The sequence below is a fragment of the Tasmannia lanceolata genome, unplaced genomic scaffold (genome assembly GCF_043159265.1).
Source record: "Tasmannia lanceolata isolate RefF3 unplaced genomic scaffold, GAP_Taslan_0.1 ptg000029l, whole genome shotgun sequence".
Taxonomy (NCBI): domain Eukaryota; kingdom Viridiplantae; phylum Streptophyta; class Magnoliopsida; order Canellales; family Winteraceae; genus Tasmannia; species Tasmannia lanceolata.
The window spans coordinates 6,687,483-6,703,962 of NW_027518706.1; the positions used below are offsets into that span (position 1 = coordinate 6,687,483).

Here is a 16,480-nt window from a genome sequence, read left to right on the forward strand (position 1 = left end):
AAAAATTTCAGATCGGATTTGGAGTGTTCTTCAGATCCTACTTCCCATGTCCCGTTCACGATCCATTTCAAATCGGACTGTTCATCAGGGAGAGTCCTAGTACGTCCTAGTTACATTGTACACAAATAAAATAGGTAAATGATATCAAGACAAATAGACAATGATGTTTTGATAGTGGTTCATTTAGGGTGAAGTGATACATTCTCCCCACTTTACTTCCACAGGCCACCCCCTCTAATGTATGTGTGAGTTGTGACAGACTCTTTCCAAACTACAAGACGGTGGACCGGGGAAGAAAAAGGGACAATTATATCATTTATATATCGAGATTTGATATGGTGGCTGACCTTTAACTATGGGGTGAATTCATCCTAGAATGGGGTGAATTTATCAGAGCCCAAAATCACAAAAATGGTTCTTCATTTAGGGTGAAGTGAAACTTTCTCACCCCCTTACTTCTACAGGCCACCCCTTCTAATATATTTGTGACCCCTCTTTTTGTAACAAGAAAAGACGCCCCATTTATACTTTTGCTCGCTCAAATTTTATTCGAATCCAACCCATTCGAATTAGGGTTTCGCGGTGGTTTTCCTGCTGAAACCCTCCTTCCTGACAAACAATCAAACAAACGGTAATTGGGTTTTCTTTCTATAGATCTGATGTTCGAGACCAGTAGATTAATTTGCTTGTAAATTCACTTTCTGCAAATTTTCATAATCCCCTTTTCCTTTAATTTTAAAATTCCATTTTTTGTTGAACTTTCATCTGTTACAGATATTTTCCCCTTCCCATATATTTTTAAAGTTTCTAAGTTCCAATTTGTATAGTCGAGATTCGTTGGCTGAATTCATTCGATTCATTTGATACATATTTTTCTTTGGATATTGATAATGGCACTACCATTTTTTAATAATTGCACAAACCCATCTTGTCTTTTATTTTTTTAATTGGATTTTGAGAGCTTTTTGGGAAGGGTAATAACTTTTTGGAAGCTGTTTAAATAATAAAAGACAAGATGAGTTAGTGCAATGATAAACACATGGTCGTGCCAATATCAGTAACTTTTATTTTTTGCCCTTTTTTTTTTTAGTTTCAAAATTCCAATTTTTGTTTGTGTTTTCAGTTGTTCTATTTATGTACAACTGTAATACTTTTGAAAGATTAAGTTCTACTTAAAATAACAATCGATGTTCTTGAGAAATTTTTTGTGCATGATATTTGCTTGAGTTATCTGAATTTTTTTTATCTGTATTTATGTCTTGGTTTTGATTGTTTGTTTCTGCATGAATTTTATGGGCAACTCGATTTGTGTTGCTCTAATAGGACTCTAGATTTTTTTATTGCTAAGATCTTTGATTCTGAATCGAAATGCTGTAGTTCGATGACAGAAATACCTGTCGTATAAAGTCGCCATCCTTGTAATTCTGATTAAATCATATATCTTTTTTCGAGCCGCATGGAAAGGCAAGATTATATGTTATGGCTTTATTATTTTGAGTGTTTGAATTTTGAATTAATAATCTGCTATTTGCAACAAGGGAGTTTTGTTTCTGTACTTGAATTGTGAATGCATATGCTTAGCTGCCATATTATGCATATTTTGAGATCTTGATTAAATGTTCAAGTTTGACTCAACTTGGTTGAGACCCGTGGGCTATGATTACAGCTCAGTATTTAAAAAACATGAGGAAAATTCAATCACGTACATAGGAATAATCATTGAATTGTTTCAACTTTGCGAGTATCTTGTGACACACTCAAGCTTTTACTTTCTCTCCATGAAATACTCGAGCAGAAACTAGAACAAGAGTCTTTCTGACTTCTTTTTCTTGAGTTCTTATGGGTTGGAGTTGGTTTGGCTCAATTCTAAGCATTCAAATCCTTTCTTATCCTTCATTATTGTTAAAATCCATAAATCTAGTTAAATATGTGATGCATTTATCTAAGATACCCATGAGATGCAATGGTTGGGCCTAGGCACAACATTCATTTGATGGACCTATGCTATATGGATTACACAGACAATAGTTACATTATGTTGATTTTAGATTGCTGTTAACAACATATTAACAATTATGGTAGGTCTAATAAGGTATGTAATTATTGTTCTTCTCGTTTTTTTTTTTTTTTTTGGTTCTAATATTTTTTTTTTGACTTCTTAAATTTTCTTGCCACATATTATCTGAAATGGAATATCAAAATGGGCGGAGCACTAAAACATTCCTTTCCAAAAGAAAGACAGAACACATATCAAAAGGAATAAACAGCTAAGCCTCCGTTGGATTAGTGGCCTACAAATGGAAATTTGAAAAAAATGAAAGAAATAGAGCAGCAGGCAAGATTTAGGGAGCAAAAATCTTCATGCCTGATTTTTAGGATTTTCCAGCCGAGTATTGTTGGGATATGGCATTTCTATGGTGCGGCGGATGCAGGGTAGTTGCAGAGGCAATGTTCGCGGCTTGCAAGGTCTGCATTAACTCCACTTTGGTGTCATGGCGGAAGCCAAAGCTTCAGGATTTGAGTGGTGCTTGCTAGGAAATATACTTCTTTCAAACTTCTTTCGGGTCCAGAGTAAGTATACCAAATATTCATCTTGAAATGAGGTTTGTGGCAGACTGATAATCAAATGTTCTAAGTTCGGATATGGTTGTAGATGCTACTGTCCAAACCTAAATTAAAAGAAATCACGGAGCAGGCTGACTCATAAAATCAATCAGCATGACTTTAAATTGAGCAGGCAGTTATATGTATGTATATGGCAACAAGCAATCCAAAGTATGCTATTAGATCATATGGTTGCAAACAGCCAAAATATGCCAATTAGATTATCATGTCGATTCTGCATGGCTTAATTTGTATTAGGCACAACAGCAACACTAGTTATAATTCTCCAATCCATAGATCATATAGCTTTGAGAAAATAAGCTTTTACTCTGATTTTCAATGAAAACCTTTCAGCCCAAAGGAACTATTATAAGGAATAGTTTCAAGCCCAAGGGACCATTTCCCACTTTCTGTAAAAGGATCTTTCTTCTTTTGATTTCTCCAAATCTGGAGTTGACGCTTTTGAGTCAAGGGCACTGCTCGTTTGACAACCTCTAAATATTCATCTCCATATCCAAGAGAAGTAACACCACTGGACTCTGCATTTTTTGGCAGCAAGTGCACGATTTTGCACCTTGCTGTCAATGGCATTATTTTCGCTCTGTTTCAATACAAAGGCTCAATCAAAACTCAATGCTGCTTTTGCTATAGTCTAGACCCTCCATGGTGTTTTGCTTATGTGGTAACAGAAAATAAGGAAAATTAACAAGATACTAAAGAGAAACAATCTTAGGCATAGAACATTCAAGCATAGCAGAGAGCCAATTCCTGAAGTGTATTTCCTTCAAGCAAAGGACCAAACTAGAATCAAATCATAGAACTCAATAGAAAGTGAGAAATCTGAGGTATATGTTTAAGAATTTGGCCAATTCTCCATAGGACTTCATGAAAAGGTCCAGATCTAGCAGATTAATCCAGAAATGAAGGTTCATTTTAAAATTCCATGTGAACAATGGCCATTTCTGCATGAGGGGCAGAGGCTCAAGATCCGGAGCTCGATTTCCTGATCTTCACCACAGTTGAAAGAAATTGAAAAAAAAAAACACACAATTCACTTACAGAGCTGCATGTTGCCTACGAATTAACCATTGAAACATGTTGAAATACCCCGAATTCCAGCAACATCAAGGCATTAACGGTGATGGACAGATCTTGCTGTCCTAGAGTGTTCTTGATTATCCTTTGTTTTGCATGTTCTTCACGAAATCATACACAATAACTGATTTCAAGCGTGGAGAGTGGAGACACTTGGAGGGTAAAGGAACAACATCCTTGCAAACACAAGTTAGTTTGAGACGCAAAGTGAAGAGCTGGAGATCCAAGCTCGGTGTCTCCTTTCTATGGTTGGATTTCAGCAAAAGTTTTCCATGGAAAGGAAAAACTCCCTCCAAATTCTCCCAAAGTTCCAAAGTCAAATTCAAAAGCTCTTAATCTTAAAAATGAGAAGTTGGCTCTAATTGCCCATTACATTTTCGCATTTCCCTAAACTACTCTATGAACTTCAAAATGACCAAAAGGACAAAATGAACTAAAACTTACCCAATATGAAACTAATGCAATTGGAACAAGAAAAATCTAAGCCAAAAAGCCATGAGAAGCCGCTGTAAACACTCCAAGGGGATGCTCCTGCATCAGCGGCCAACCAGATGATGGTCAGGGTCATGTTTATGTTGTGTGGGTAGACCTGACTTCTGCATCTCATGGGAGCCCTAATAAAATGCATGTCATAGTGCCGTTCCACTTCTTTATATATCTTAGCCCCTAAATTCGACCGTTTTACGTTCAACGGCTTTCTTGCTAACTCAATATTCAATAAATGATTAATTGAGATTCTCATGTTATTGATCTTTTACTAGTGCTTTACCATATAAGTTCTGTTTTTAAATGAAAAAAAATCTCAATTGACTAGATTGAGTCCCTGACACAAGTTTCAGTCAAATTCTGAGTTTTCAAAACATGTTAGTGTCTATGTTATGTATGTATGTAAGTATAAAGCTATACGAGAAGTGATAAGTTGTTGGGTATTTATTTGCCTAAGCTTAGGTAGTTCTCCTTCGATGCAGGTTGGAGTCAAAGCTTGATAATCTGTATTTATTATTGTGGTTCCGTGATGGATGAGAAGGTTGGGACTAGCGTGAAGAAGATGTCTCAATGTGATGTGGAAGCTTTGAAGAAGTTGCGGGCCCAGTTACACCATCTGGTTAATAGTATTGTGGGCTTGATTGAGAGGGCCTCTCATTGCATGGACGGGCCCGGTACACTTTCTGTTACGGGGAACAGAGGGTTTCCTTCCAATTTGATATCGACCCCGTTGATTGAGTTCTCTCCTTCAATGAGAGGTGCGACTCCAATTTCCGGCATCCTGTATGGGCAGAAACAAAATCATAGACGGAATCACTCATATCACACATCAAGATCGGTGATGTCAGTGGCCCATAGCCTTGATTTTGATTCAGGTAATGAGATAGAGACAGAGTTTCTTGATTTTGTGTGTAGGAGTGAGCAGATCCAGTCAGATTTGATCTCACCTGTTCGTCAAGCTTCTCGGCAAACAGAGGTCCCTGCAGAAATAATATTCGATAGAATTGGGGAATCACTGTCGGGCCCTTATACAATGAAATCTTCAGGTTCAGATATTCCATTCAGACATGGTGTAGGGGGCTATTCATATGGGAATATAGGTAACTTACCATCGTTTGAGGTGGGAGTTAGCTGCCGCCACGACTTGTCTAAAGGAGGTACGAACAATTTCAATTTGGAATAATGCGGGTTCCCTTTCTTGTGTTGATGTGCAGGATAAATCATATGGCATAAAAGATTATGATAGTTCATTTGGCAATCAGATTGTAGAAGTTCCTGGTACATATTCTATTATTCAGACATCGTTGTCCCAAGGTGGATCATCTGATTTGGAGCAATTGAATCGGGATGTCGTCCCTTTCTTGCCGATAGAGAATTCCATTTTAAAGGGGGTGGAGGGTAGGAAGGAGGATTTAGAAAGGTCAGTGAGTATGAGTCATACGGTTGGGGTAGCCAAAAACTTGGAGTGATATATCATGGTCCTATGGAGAATTTTCGGGATATGATTAGATCTTCTGAGATTAGAGATTCTGGAGGGGATGATAAATCAAAATTTTCTCCAAACTCATCTCAAAAGAAGTTGAGGGAATTGGCTAGGCTAAGATCCGAAGTGAACTATGGGGTGCTCCCAGTTGGAAAGGAGGCATTGAGTCCTCTTTCTGGAAGGAAGAAGAGTGCGAGGAAGGGGAGGAAACCTATCAAATTTGTTTCCTTATGAAGATTCTATCTTGGAATATAAATGGATTGGGATATTTGGATAAGAGGGTTCATGTAAAAGGGCTAATTAAAAACATTAAGCCGGAGCTAATTTGCATACAAGAGACAAAGTTAGAGGTGATCGATAGGAATCCTATGAATAGTCTCGGGGTTAGATCGGATTGGGGATTCTCATTTGTTGGAGCTATTGGAGCCTCGGGGGGTATCTTAATAGTTTGGGATGAATCTAGGTGGGTTATGGAGGAGGAATGGAAGGGTAGATTTTCAATTTCTATTGTTCTTTGGAGGGTGGATGACGCTTCTTTGTTGTTATTCTCTGGTGTTTATGGTCCTTCTTTATGGGCTGACAAGAGATAGTTATGGGAGGAACTTAATAGAGCTAGGGGTAGATGGGCCTACCCATGGTGTATTGGGGGAGACTTGAAATTAGGTATGTCGGTGAGAGAATTGGATGTCGGAGATCTAACCAAAACATGATTGCCTTTGCAGACTTCATTTCAAATCATAATTTAATTGATCTGCCTTTGTCTGGTGCTAGGTTTTCTTGGAATAGAGGAGATAGTCATAGTAGAATGGATCGTTTTCTCATTTGTCCTGGATGGATGAACTTGGCTCTTGAAGTCTACCAAAAGGCTCTTATTCACTCGGTTTATGATCATTGTCCCCTTCTCTTGGATCCCAGATTGGAATCATGGGGACCCCCTCCTTTTAGGTTTGAGATTGCGTGGCTTCAGATCCCCCATATGGAGAACATATTGGGAGATTGGTGGGAATCTCATCTAGTTGAGGGTTCGGCGGATGTCGTTATTGGGCATAAACTTAGATTTGTTAAGAAGAAGCTGAAGGAATGGGTGGTGGAGAGGAGATTAGCTGACTCGAATAGAAAGGTATGGCCGTATGGCTGGAGAATAGAATTGAAGAGCTAAAATGTTGGAGGAATCTAGTTGTGGAGATGGTAAATCGAGGGAGGAATTGGGGAGAGTTAAAGAAGAACATAGAGGGGTGGTGCTCCATGAGGAAATTACTTGGAGACAGAAATCGAGAGTGAAATGGTTAAAGGAGGGGGATAAAAATACGGCTTGTTTCCATGCGATGGCAAGCGCCAGAAGAAGGAGAAATAGGATCGAGTCATTGACGAGTAATGGAGTTAGTGTGTCGGCGAAGGGAGAGGTTACTAATGTGATCCTAAACTTTTATATATCTTTGTACTCGTCTGAGGGTATTTCTAGACCGCTTCCGGAGGATCTGGCGTTTAGTGAGTTGAGTTTGAGCTTTTAGTGAGTTGAGGAAGAGGAGATTAGAAAAGGGGTTTTTTCCTTGTGTGGAGACAAAGCTCCTGGTCCTGATGGTTTCTGTCTTGCATCTTTCGTCTTGTTGGGAGCAGGGTTTTAAATTTCGACCGAGACCGAAATTGATGTTACCCGAAATGGTGAGAAATTTCGACCGAAATTTTGGAATTTTGGAATTTCGGTCGAGTTCGAAATTTCGTTTTTAACGAAATTTACAACAAAATTCCTTTTCATTATTATTAAAATAATAATTTTCCGAAATTTCGATCGAAATTCTGAAATTTCGTTTGAAATTTCGGCGAAATTTCAGCAAATTATTATTTTATTTAATATATATAAAATATTAATTTCGAAGTGAGTAATCAATTTCGACCGAAATTTCGGTTTCGCTAGGGTCCGAAATGGGTTTCGAAACCGAAATTTAAAACCTTGGTTGGGAGTATGTGAAAGGGGATATTGTTAGATTTTTTGAAGAATTCTATGATGGATTGGTGTTGGACAAAGGGACGGGGGCAACTTTTATTACCCTTATCCCGAAAATTGCTGGTGCATCTAAAATATCTGAATATCGTCCTATAAGCCTGGTCCTGATGGTTTATGTCTTGCATTCTTTCAGTCTTGTTGGGAGTATGTTTTTGCTAGAAGGATGCTGGTTGTTTTAGTAATGCCTGTTATTCCAATAATTTTACATTTTGTCAGCACCTTATAATCTTCTCATAATTACCATGTGAACAATTAAACATTTCAATCCACAATTTTGCTATAGCATTCACCTTGTTATGCTTTGTCAGCTTCATTCATAGGAGTTTGGCTGTTCATATTGGGATATCAAACAACAAAAGAGCTTTTTTATGGTTGAGAAGCCGTGTGAACCCCATCATATATGTAGCCGAAAATAATTACCAAAGTCAAACTTATTGCATTTTCCTTTTTCTATTCTTACGTTATGTGCTGCAGGTCTATTTTACTTACACAGGTTCCATAGACTTTAGTTTTGTTTGTGGAGCGCACGATGTTAGTCATTGAATTTAATCCAACTAAAGAGCATAAGAAGAATATGCATCTGCTAAGAAAGATGAATAGGTTATACATGGTGTATCATCACGTTGAGAACACTGGGCTCGACTCTTCTTATTCTTCATCCACTTTTAATTCCATCTAGTTTTGAGAGTCAGAGACCTACGTAGTATTACAGATACAAATACTAGAATATCCGTCCTCGAAGTGTTGAGAGGAGTGTACCTTTCGAACCTCCGAGATGGGCTTCGGTTCCAACTTGGAGCCCTCTCTTCCTGTCGGGGTTGCTTGCTCGGACCGGTTCCGGACATGGGTTCCTCCTGGTTTCTCCGTTTATTACCACTTTGGCTTTCCTCTATCTCCTTCTGAGCTGATATAGTCTCCTTGATGTTGATATACTTTTTTGGCTCAGGCCAGCAGCTCGGCCAAAGTCTTGGGCGGCCTCTTGGCAAGGGAGAAGTTGAATCTGGAGGCCTTCACATCGTTCATCACTGCGGTCATTGCTACAGATTGGTCCAGGTCTTGTACGTCCAGTGCCTAACAATTGAAGCGGGTTATGCACTCTCTTAGGGGCTCGCCCTTTTTTCTACTCTACTGCGATCAGGGTGGCCGAGGTCTTGTAGCGACGTTAGCTGTTGATGAAGTGGGCCACGAACTACCGGCTGAGCTGATTAAATGAGCTGATAGAGACAGCTCAGAGCTTTGATTAGAAGACTCAGGCAACCTTTTTCAGTGTGGCTGCGAAGGTGCGACACATGACTGTGTTTGGGTCGTTATGCAGGAGCATCACCACCTTGAAAGTTTTAAGATTGTTAAGGGGTCTGAGGTACCATCTTATTGGTCGATCAGTGGAATCTTGAATCCTTGTGGGAGTTGTGTCCTCAAAATCTCCTGGGTGAATGGCGACTCGGTTTTGAACTGTAGCTCCTCCGCCGTGCTCTTCCCCTTCAACATCTTGCCAATCTTCTAATTCATCTTTTGGATTTGCTTATGAAGATCAACGTTCGTTAGTTAATACTTAATAGTATGCAGTGTGGCTAGGTCAGACGAACTGAACGTGGCTTGACAGAGAATCCGATCAACTCCTCGGATTCCTTCTCGAGGGTGTCAACTCATTATACCTTGAAATGTTCTCATCAAAATCCTTATTCCAGACAAAATGAACACTCACCTAATGTCTATTAGACTATTAGTAAAACTTCTTTCTGATACTTCAATATACAATAACTCACTGAAGGTCAGTTGCAACACTTTAACATATGTTTACAGAATGCAAGGCATGATGGTTTCTAGTCAGTAACAATGGTCACAAGAAACTACAAACAGATTTCATAATTCGACAATCCAATCTAGATGGTTCATTTTAAATGTGAGGTGAAGATGCATCAAATGTATGCTATCTAACATGCAACATACATTGAAAAAGAGAAACATCATGGCCCAAAGAGAGCAATGAAGCAAATTACAATAAAAGTAGCTAAATATTAAACATTTTGGTAAGCCAGACCATTTAAAAAAATGAAACAGGACAAATTTCTCAAGTCCAAACCATTTACAACATGAAAAAATAACCCAGATGCATCAAATAAGTACCCATATAATTTCATTACATTTCCATCTTAATTTATTGCACAACAACACAAACAAAAGATCCCTACATAACAAATTGTAAACAGGAAAGCATCAATACATAAACAAATTTGCTAAAATAAAGTTAATAATTATACTAAAATGGTTTTTTTTAATGGTTACACGAAAAGGGTATTGAATCTCTAAAATTAGAAAAATATTATAAATCGACTAGAAATGGAGAACTCTGGACTGTCGCTGACGCTGTCAAATAAACTACGATATGAATATTTGATAAGATGGTGTTTTTGCATCAAAAAAATTGAAACGAGATTCATAGGTACCATAAATATCACAAACAATGCAAAAATCCCTCGTTTGAACAAACCATAGCCAATTGAAACCTCAAAACCCCAACGGATCTAGAGAGAACTGATTCCCATGACCAAAGAAACCCCAAATGACCTGAGAAAAAGATTTGACAAAGGAAAACTCATCAAAACTCTAGAATCTAGAACAAAGATGGGGAAAAGATTGGGATTGCGCTAGTAGCTCAATTGTTGAGACCTTCTTTCTCAACCTTGAGGTCGCAGGTTCGATCTCAGCTTACCTACCAAAACAAAAATGGGAAAAAGAAAAAGAAAGAAAAAAAAAAAGATATATGAGCCCCCAAATTTTTGAAGTCTCTAGCATGAGGGCCTCTATCATGGCTCCAATATTGGAAAGAAAAGGATAATGAGAGAGAAACCTTAACACTTGATAAATGAGGAAAATTTTTAAAGGGAAAAAATTGGCCCAGCAATTCATATTTTTTTGTTGGGTTATTTTCAAGGCAACTTTTACCCGAAATAACCTTTACTTCAAAAAAGAGTGCCAGACCTTGGCAAAGTTATTTTCTAGGGAAAATTTTGTCAAAACTATTTTTACCTACTAGCTAGACAAGCCCTCAGGGTTCATACACTAATAAAAATACATTAGAAAACCCTTCTTTATCAATAGTCATATAAGGTGCACATTTCTCGTACTTGTTGAGATCCCGAAATCCTGAAATGAACTGTCGGGTTATTATTTGGTAATGATTTTGATAGATTCCACAAACAAGAGGGAAAATCATTGTCATTGAGACCACTATTGTCCAAATACAAGTGTTGAAGATTGGCCAACCCTTCAAAGAATAGAAAATTAACAATTTCACAATCTAAACATCAGAGGCAATATTGTGAACTGTCTCTGCCAAGTATGAATTCAACAAATGGAGGCTAAGAAGAGATCTTCAAAGGTAGGATATGATTTTTAAAATCCATGTCGTCTCTTTTTTTGTTAGCTAAGATAAATTTTGAGATCCTAAAGACTACATGGTTGTGTGAATGACTACTAGCAAATGCTAAACTTTAAACTAGTCTTGCATTAGCAAAAATAAGCAGAAGATTTTATGGTAATGATGTCTAACCTTTCTATACAACTGAAGATTTGAGTACCCGAAATGGATAATTTGGTGATCGCAATTAGATTTCCTCACTTCTCTTCTCTTCTCTTTTCTTTTCTTTTCCCTTTTTTGTCTTTATTTGATATCTGCTACGTTCTTTTATTAGATTAGCGGTTGGGTTTAAAAATATGACATAATACACAAAAACCAAATAGTGGAATTTGTGTATGAAAACTGACCATTACTTGAAATTTTGAAACGTAACTTGCAATTTGTGGGTTCTGTTTCATGGGCATAAAACCCTATTGCTTACATTCTAACAATTTGTTTACCCCAAAGCAAGTGAACTAGATATTATGTGAATCGCAATCCCATCAAAGCAAATGTGGGTTTGAAGGAGTTTTCCAAAACCCCAATACTCCAATTTGGGTTTTAATGGAGTACTCCAAAACCACAATACTGCAGTTTTGGTGGAATGCCCTAAAACCCCAGTACTCCAATTGCATAGGAAAATGGACCAGCGGACTTCTGGAAACATAATGTGCAAATATCTTGGATTTGTTTCAATGGAATGATACATAATACTCTTGATTACATTCCAAGAATTTCTTTACGCTGAAGGGAGTGAATTAGATAATTGGTTTAGCCCATTTTTATTGAATAGACGTTCTTCCACACTTGCAGAATTACGAATCCTATGTTTCCTTTCAAACCAGGTTATCTATTGAATATTTTCTTTCTTAAAGCTGATAATTATGTCATTTTGTGGACATTCCCCTATTTGTATGTTTTGTGGGTCTTCACATTGATTCTTAGAAAGATTTGAGAGTCAAGAAATCAAAACGCATGATATGTTTTTTCTTTGGTTGTGTTATACCACAGCAAGTTTTACCATGAACTCTCACAACTGGCAATGCCTAGGATGTGTGATATATCATGGCCTTTAATGTTTTGTATCAGATGGTCATATATCTTGAAGAAAGTTCTTATTGACATGACACATCTTTCTGTAGGGTTCTATTGTTGAATAGAGAACATCTGCATATTTTTAAATCTTGAGTAGAGCATTGGCGTTTGACCCTTATCTATGTACAAGGCTTAGAGACATTCTGTATATTTTTGCCTAGAAGACATTACAAATCTGTTTTACAATAGAAATTCATAATTTAAATTCAATGAATTTGGGTGAAATTGGTGTCTACTGTGGTATGGTTCTTAATAGAACAAATGCATGTTCTCTCTCATTTTTTTATATTTTGAAATGAAAGAAGCCTACAAATTATAAGAATTGGAAGTGAAATCCAGGTTTTCATAATTTCTCATATTCTTTAACAGGTAACTATATGGTTGTTTTCTAAAAACAAATTAATTGTCTTTCTATCAATATAAACTGTATGTTTTTGGGGTACCTTCCAGGTCTCATTAATCCATGCTTCCAAATGCATCTTTTTTGCCTCTACCTATGGTTCCTTATTGTTGCGGGTATCATGGAATTTTCTTTCCCGTGTCACATTTCCTTCTTCAGGTATCCTGAAATTTTCTTTGCTGTAATTCTGCATATTTTTGGCTTTCATTATGTATTTATTTTGAAACTCTGATATTTTATTTTTGTACAATACTCTTTCTGTTTGAGAAAATGATTGAGGATGGGGACTGGGGTTTCTCAAACTACAATTTTTTTTTATTTTTTTTTTTGAAACTTCATTTTTATGCATTTTTATGCCCGACTTTAAGATCTTTTGTTTTTATTTTTGTAATTTGAATGTTTGTCATGACGAAGAGATCCTCATGAGATGGACTTACTGCAGTTTTTTCGTAGGCATGTCTAAAGCATGTCCAATCAAGATTTTTTATTGCAATTTATCTACTTTATGTATTTGATTCTTTTACATTGAAGTTACTCATAGTGTATAATATCACATTAATCAATTGGATTTACATTCTGTACATCTAGGCCTATAACCTCAGCCTCAGCTTTGTATGAGTACAAATTAAGGTCACAATGATTTTTGTTAGCAAGAAGTAGTTTCTGTTGTTCAATTGCGTTTTAAGAGGTCATTGTATTCATTTGCATATATCATGCGGAAAGCATCTTTATTTGATGTTTGGGGGTATGATATATGTTTCTTCTCTGCTTTTTTACTAGCTTACTATAGTCCCTTGCATCAGATAAGTTATTTGCACCTAATAACTTTAAAGGAGTAACTTTTTCGATTTTTTTTTTTTTTTTTGAAAAGTGACATTTTATTCCCAAAGAAGGAGATTGCAAATCAAGGGGACTTTGGGGGGACCCCTAAGCTATCAAGTACCAAGAAAAAAGAAGATACATCAAAAGGCAAAGCAAATTGATCCAAACAGGTGTTCATGGTTGTAACTTGATTCTTTTATGCCTTTTCTGTTTCATTAATTATGGGGATTGGTCTCATTGGTGTGGTTTGGAAAGGCCATTTTCCACCTCAAAACTTTGATTTAAATGTTGAGGTTCTCTTTTTAATTTAACTTGGTTTTATTGGGATGAAATGAGCACTTGGAAAGCATGTTTAATAGGTCATTGTAGTTTAAACTAACACAGAATTACAAGTCATTTTGAATTTTACTTTGTTGATACTAACAAAATCTTCAGGTGAAAGCCCTAGCAGTAGTTTCCGTTGCTCAATTAGCTTTTGATAGGAAAGCACGTGGAAAACATCTTTAATTGTACTTTGGATGTATGATTTATGTTTCTTCTCCACTTTTTAACAGCTTACTAAAATCCCTTGCATCAGATAAGTTATTTGCGTGCAATAACTTTAGAAAAGTAAGTTGATTCTTTTGAGTTTTTTTACTTTCATTAATTGTGGGGATTCCTCTCCGTGGTGTGGTTTGGCAAGGGCATTTTTCACCAAGTTTTGTATGCTATCACCTCTTTTTAGAGATTTGTAGATTCAAATTTGTGATTTCATGATCTAAGATAATTCATTTATTTATTTTTTGATCTCCCGTGCATCGCACTGGGTTTTTTACTAGTATATATATAGGGGATGGTGTAATGTGTGATTGTGAAGTGAATGAATAAAATAAAAAATCAGTGAAAGTTTGTCTTCTTCCTTTTCTTCTATATTGTTTTTGTTAATTTATTTTCTACATTCTTCCCCCTTCCCTTCCCTTCTCTGTTTCCTGTCGGCCACCAACTGTGACTGCCACAGCTCTTACTTCTCTACAAGCTACCATCCCAACTCCTGGATTCCAGCAGGGAAATTGAAACCTTCCCCAAAGAAGTTCAGTTTCTTCCACCCGATCCGCCAGCAACATCCCTGGCAAATCGACACCGACATGGAAATTGACCCATGGATGCTGTTGGAAGATGGCACGGGGTCTGGGCCCGCTTCAGGTAACAACAGTGTGGGAGTTGGAGGTGACCATTCCAATCTCAAGGCTTCTAACTTGCTGAATGGGGCAGTGAGAGTTAGAAAAACAGATCTCACTTACATTGGGAATGTGGATGATGATAGCTGATTTTGCATCTTTCCATTTCGCCAAGGTGAAAATGGCTGTCTCAAGTCTCAACAAAGGTTTGACATGTTTTGTATCATTGGCATTGGTTTCAATCTTGAGATGTTGGGAGAATTTTCAGCGGGGACTTTGTTGTAAAGAGAGGATGTCTCTGGTTACGCTCTCCGGCCAAGTAAGACCCCCTCCGGTGGTGTCGTGCCCTTGCTGGTGCAGTTTAGAGGTTGTACATATATGTAGAGATATTGATTATTCTTCCCCAGTTGAGTAAAATGCCACAAGAATGGTCTGTAGCTTTTTGAGCTCCATGCATTTTTAGTTGTATGTACTTTAGGTTTAGCTGGTTTGAGCTTAGTTTCTCTTTACCATCAAGAGAAATGAATAGCTAATTGCTGCAACTTGAAGGGTCCTCTGCTCTCTTCCCTGCCCAAAATATTGCATTTTGGCTGTTCATCCAGAGGCACCTCAAGTGAAGAAGGGAGTTATTGTATGGATTCTATGTGTATGTACACAAGTGCATAGAAAATGACAGTGGGACTCAGTACTTGGATGATCTAAACCATTCATTTGTGGGTAGCTGCAATAAATAGGCACCATGCCCTAAATTTCTTTCCCATAGGATGATCTTACCCATCTGATATGTGAATGTTTCCATTTACAGGGTTAGGATCATTCGATCTTTAGGTCACAGCCTCTCAAAGGCCCTGTTTGGATTGCAGGAATCTTTTGGAAATGTTTGGAAAGGAAAAATATTTCTTTTAACTTCCTACTTTTTTCGACACGTGAAAAAGATGAGTTCATGTTTTTCTTAGAGAGGCCTTCAATTTTAACATATTTTCCCTTTAAAATTTTAACTACACTATAATCATACCACTTCCCTTTAAATCATAGAAAGAAAGAATATTCTCAAGAAAAAAAATTTCAGTTAGAAATATTTTTCTTGCAATCTATACAGGGCCTAAAGGGAAAATCCATTCCTTTGTTTTATTTTAATTTTTTTAAATTTGAATGAAATGGAAAGTACTCTGATAGATTTTCCTTCCCAATAAGGATGATAATAAAATACGAGGGTTGTTAGCAAAACGGGATCCCTTGCTGAAAAAAAAGCACGGGATCTTGCATTGTGACAGTGACAGGTGTGTAAACAAAAGGGTAAGCTTATCCTCACCCAAAAAAAGTGAAAATAGCCGAATAAAAAAGGTAGGCTTATCCTCAAATTAAAAGTTGTTTAGTAACCATTGTAGTTTAACCTTTCTATAGAACTAATTACGTGAATGTGCCTTGCACGTGACAGCAAAAGTTAATATTCCATGTGATTAGAGTAGACGAGAAGGTGGTGATGTATCATTCACCCTTCCTAAAACAGGTAATCTTTTAGCACAGTAGTTCTAGGCTTTATTCTTCCTAAAACTGGTTTTATATTACGCATCGCAGAGTAATATAAAACACCCTTTATTCCTCAGGATTAATTGGTTTGTGCATGATGAGTTCAATAACAGAAAAAAAAATCAGGGGGTCACCTAAAGGAAGGAAAAATCAAAGAGAAAGGAAAACAAACCTAAAAGATTCAAAGGAGAATAACAAGGAGAAAATAAAGGAGAGAGTGTTTCTCATCAAAATAGGCCTATCTCACTCCACACAAACTTGGAGAGAGGGTTTCTCCAAGACTGAATGTGAAGAAACACATTCATCACATACAAATTCAAATGAAAGGAGAAAAAAGAGAATGAAGAATAAAACCTTCTTCAATAAACTTATCTTTAATTTCCAACATGGTTCTTCAAAGCTA

General features: G+C 37.0%; 1 protein-coding gene across 6 annotated transcripts; it reads left to right on the forward strand.

The window, feature by feature from the left end:
* Window positions 1–498: 498 nt before the first annotated feature.
* On the forward strand, window positions 499–15,299 carry LOC143859074 (uncharacterized). 6 transcript variants are annotated; one of them, XM_077369754.1, is made up of 4 exons: window positions 499–631; window positions 4,668–5,342; window positions 12,619–12,727; window positions 14,388–15,299. In XM_077369754.1, exons 2-4 carry the CDS (start codon window positions 4,715–4,717, stop codon window positions 14,695–14,697), a joined length of 1,047 nt encoding a protein of 348 aa, XP_077225869.1. In that variant the 5' UTR covers window positions 499–631; window positions 4,668–4,714; the 3' UTR covers window positions 14,698–15,299. The 6 variants fall into 6 exon arrangements, 3 of the variants coding, with proteins under 3 accessions (XP_077225869.1, XP_077225870.1, XP_077225868.1); XM_077369755.1 differs by lacking the exon at window positions 499–631 and adding an exon at window positions 640–2,571 and having other exon boundaries at window positions 13,440–15,299; XM_077369753.1 differs by lacking the exon at window positions 499–631 and adding an exon at window positions 640–2,571.
* Window positions 15,300–16,480: the final 1,181 nt, after the last annotated feature.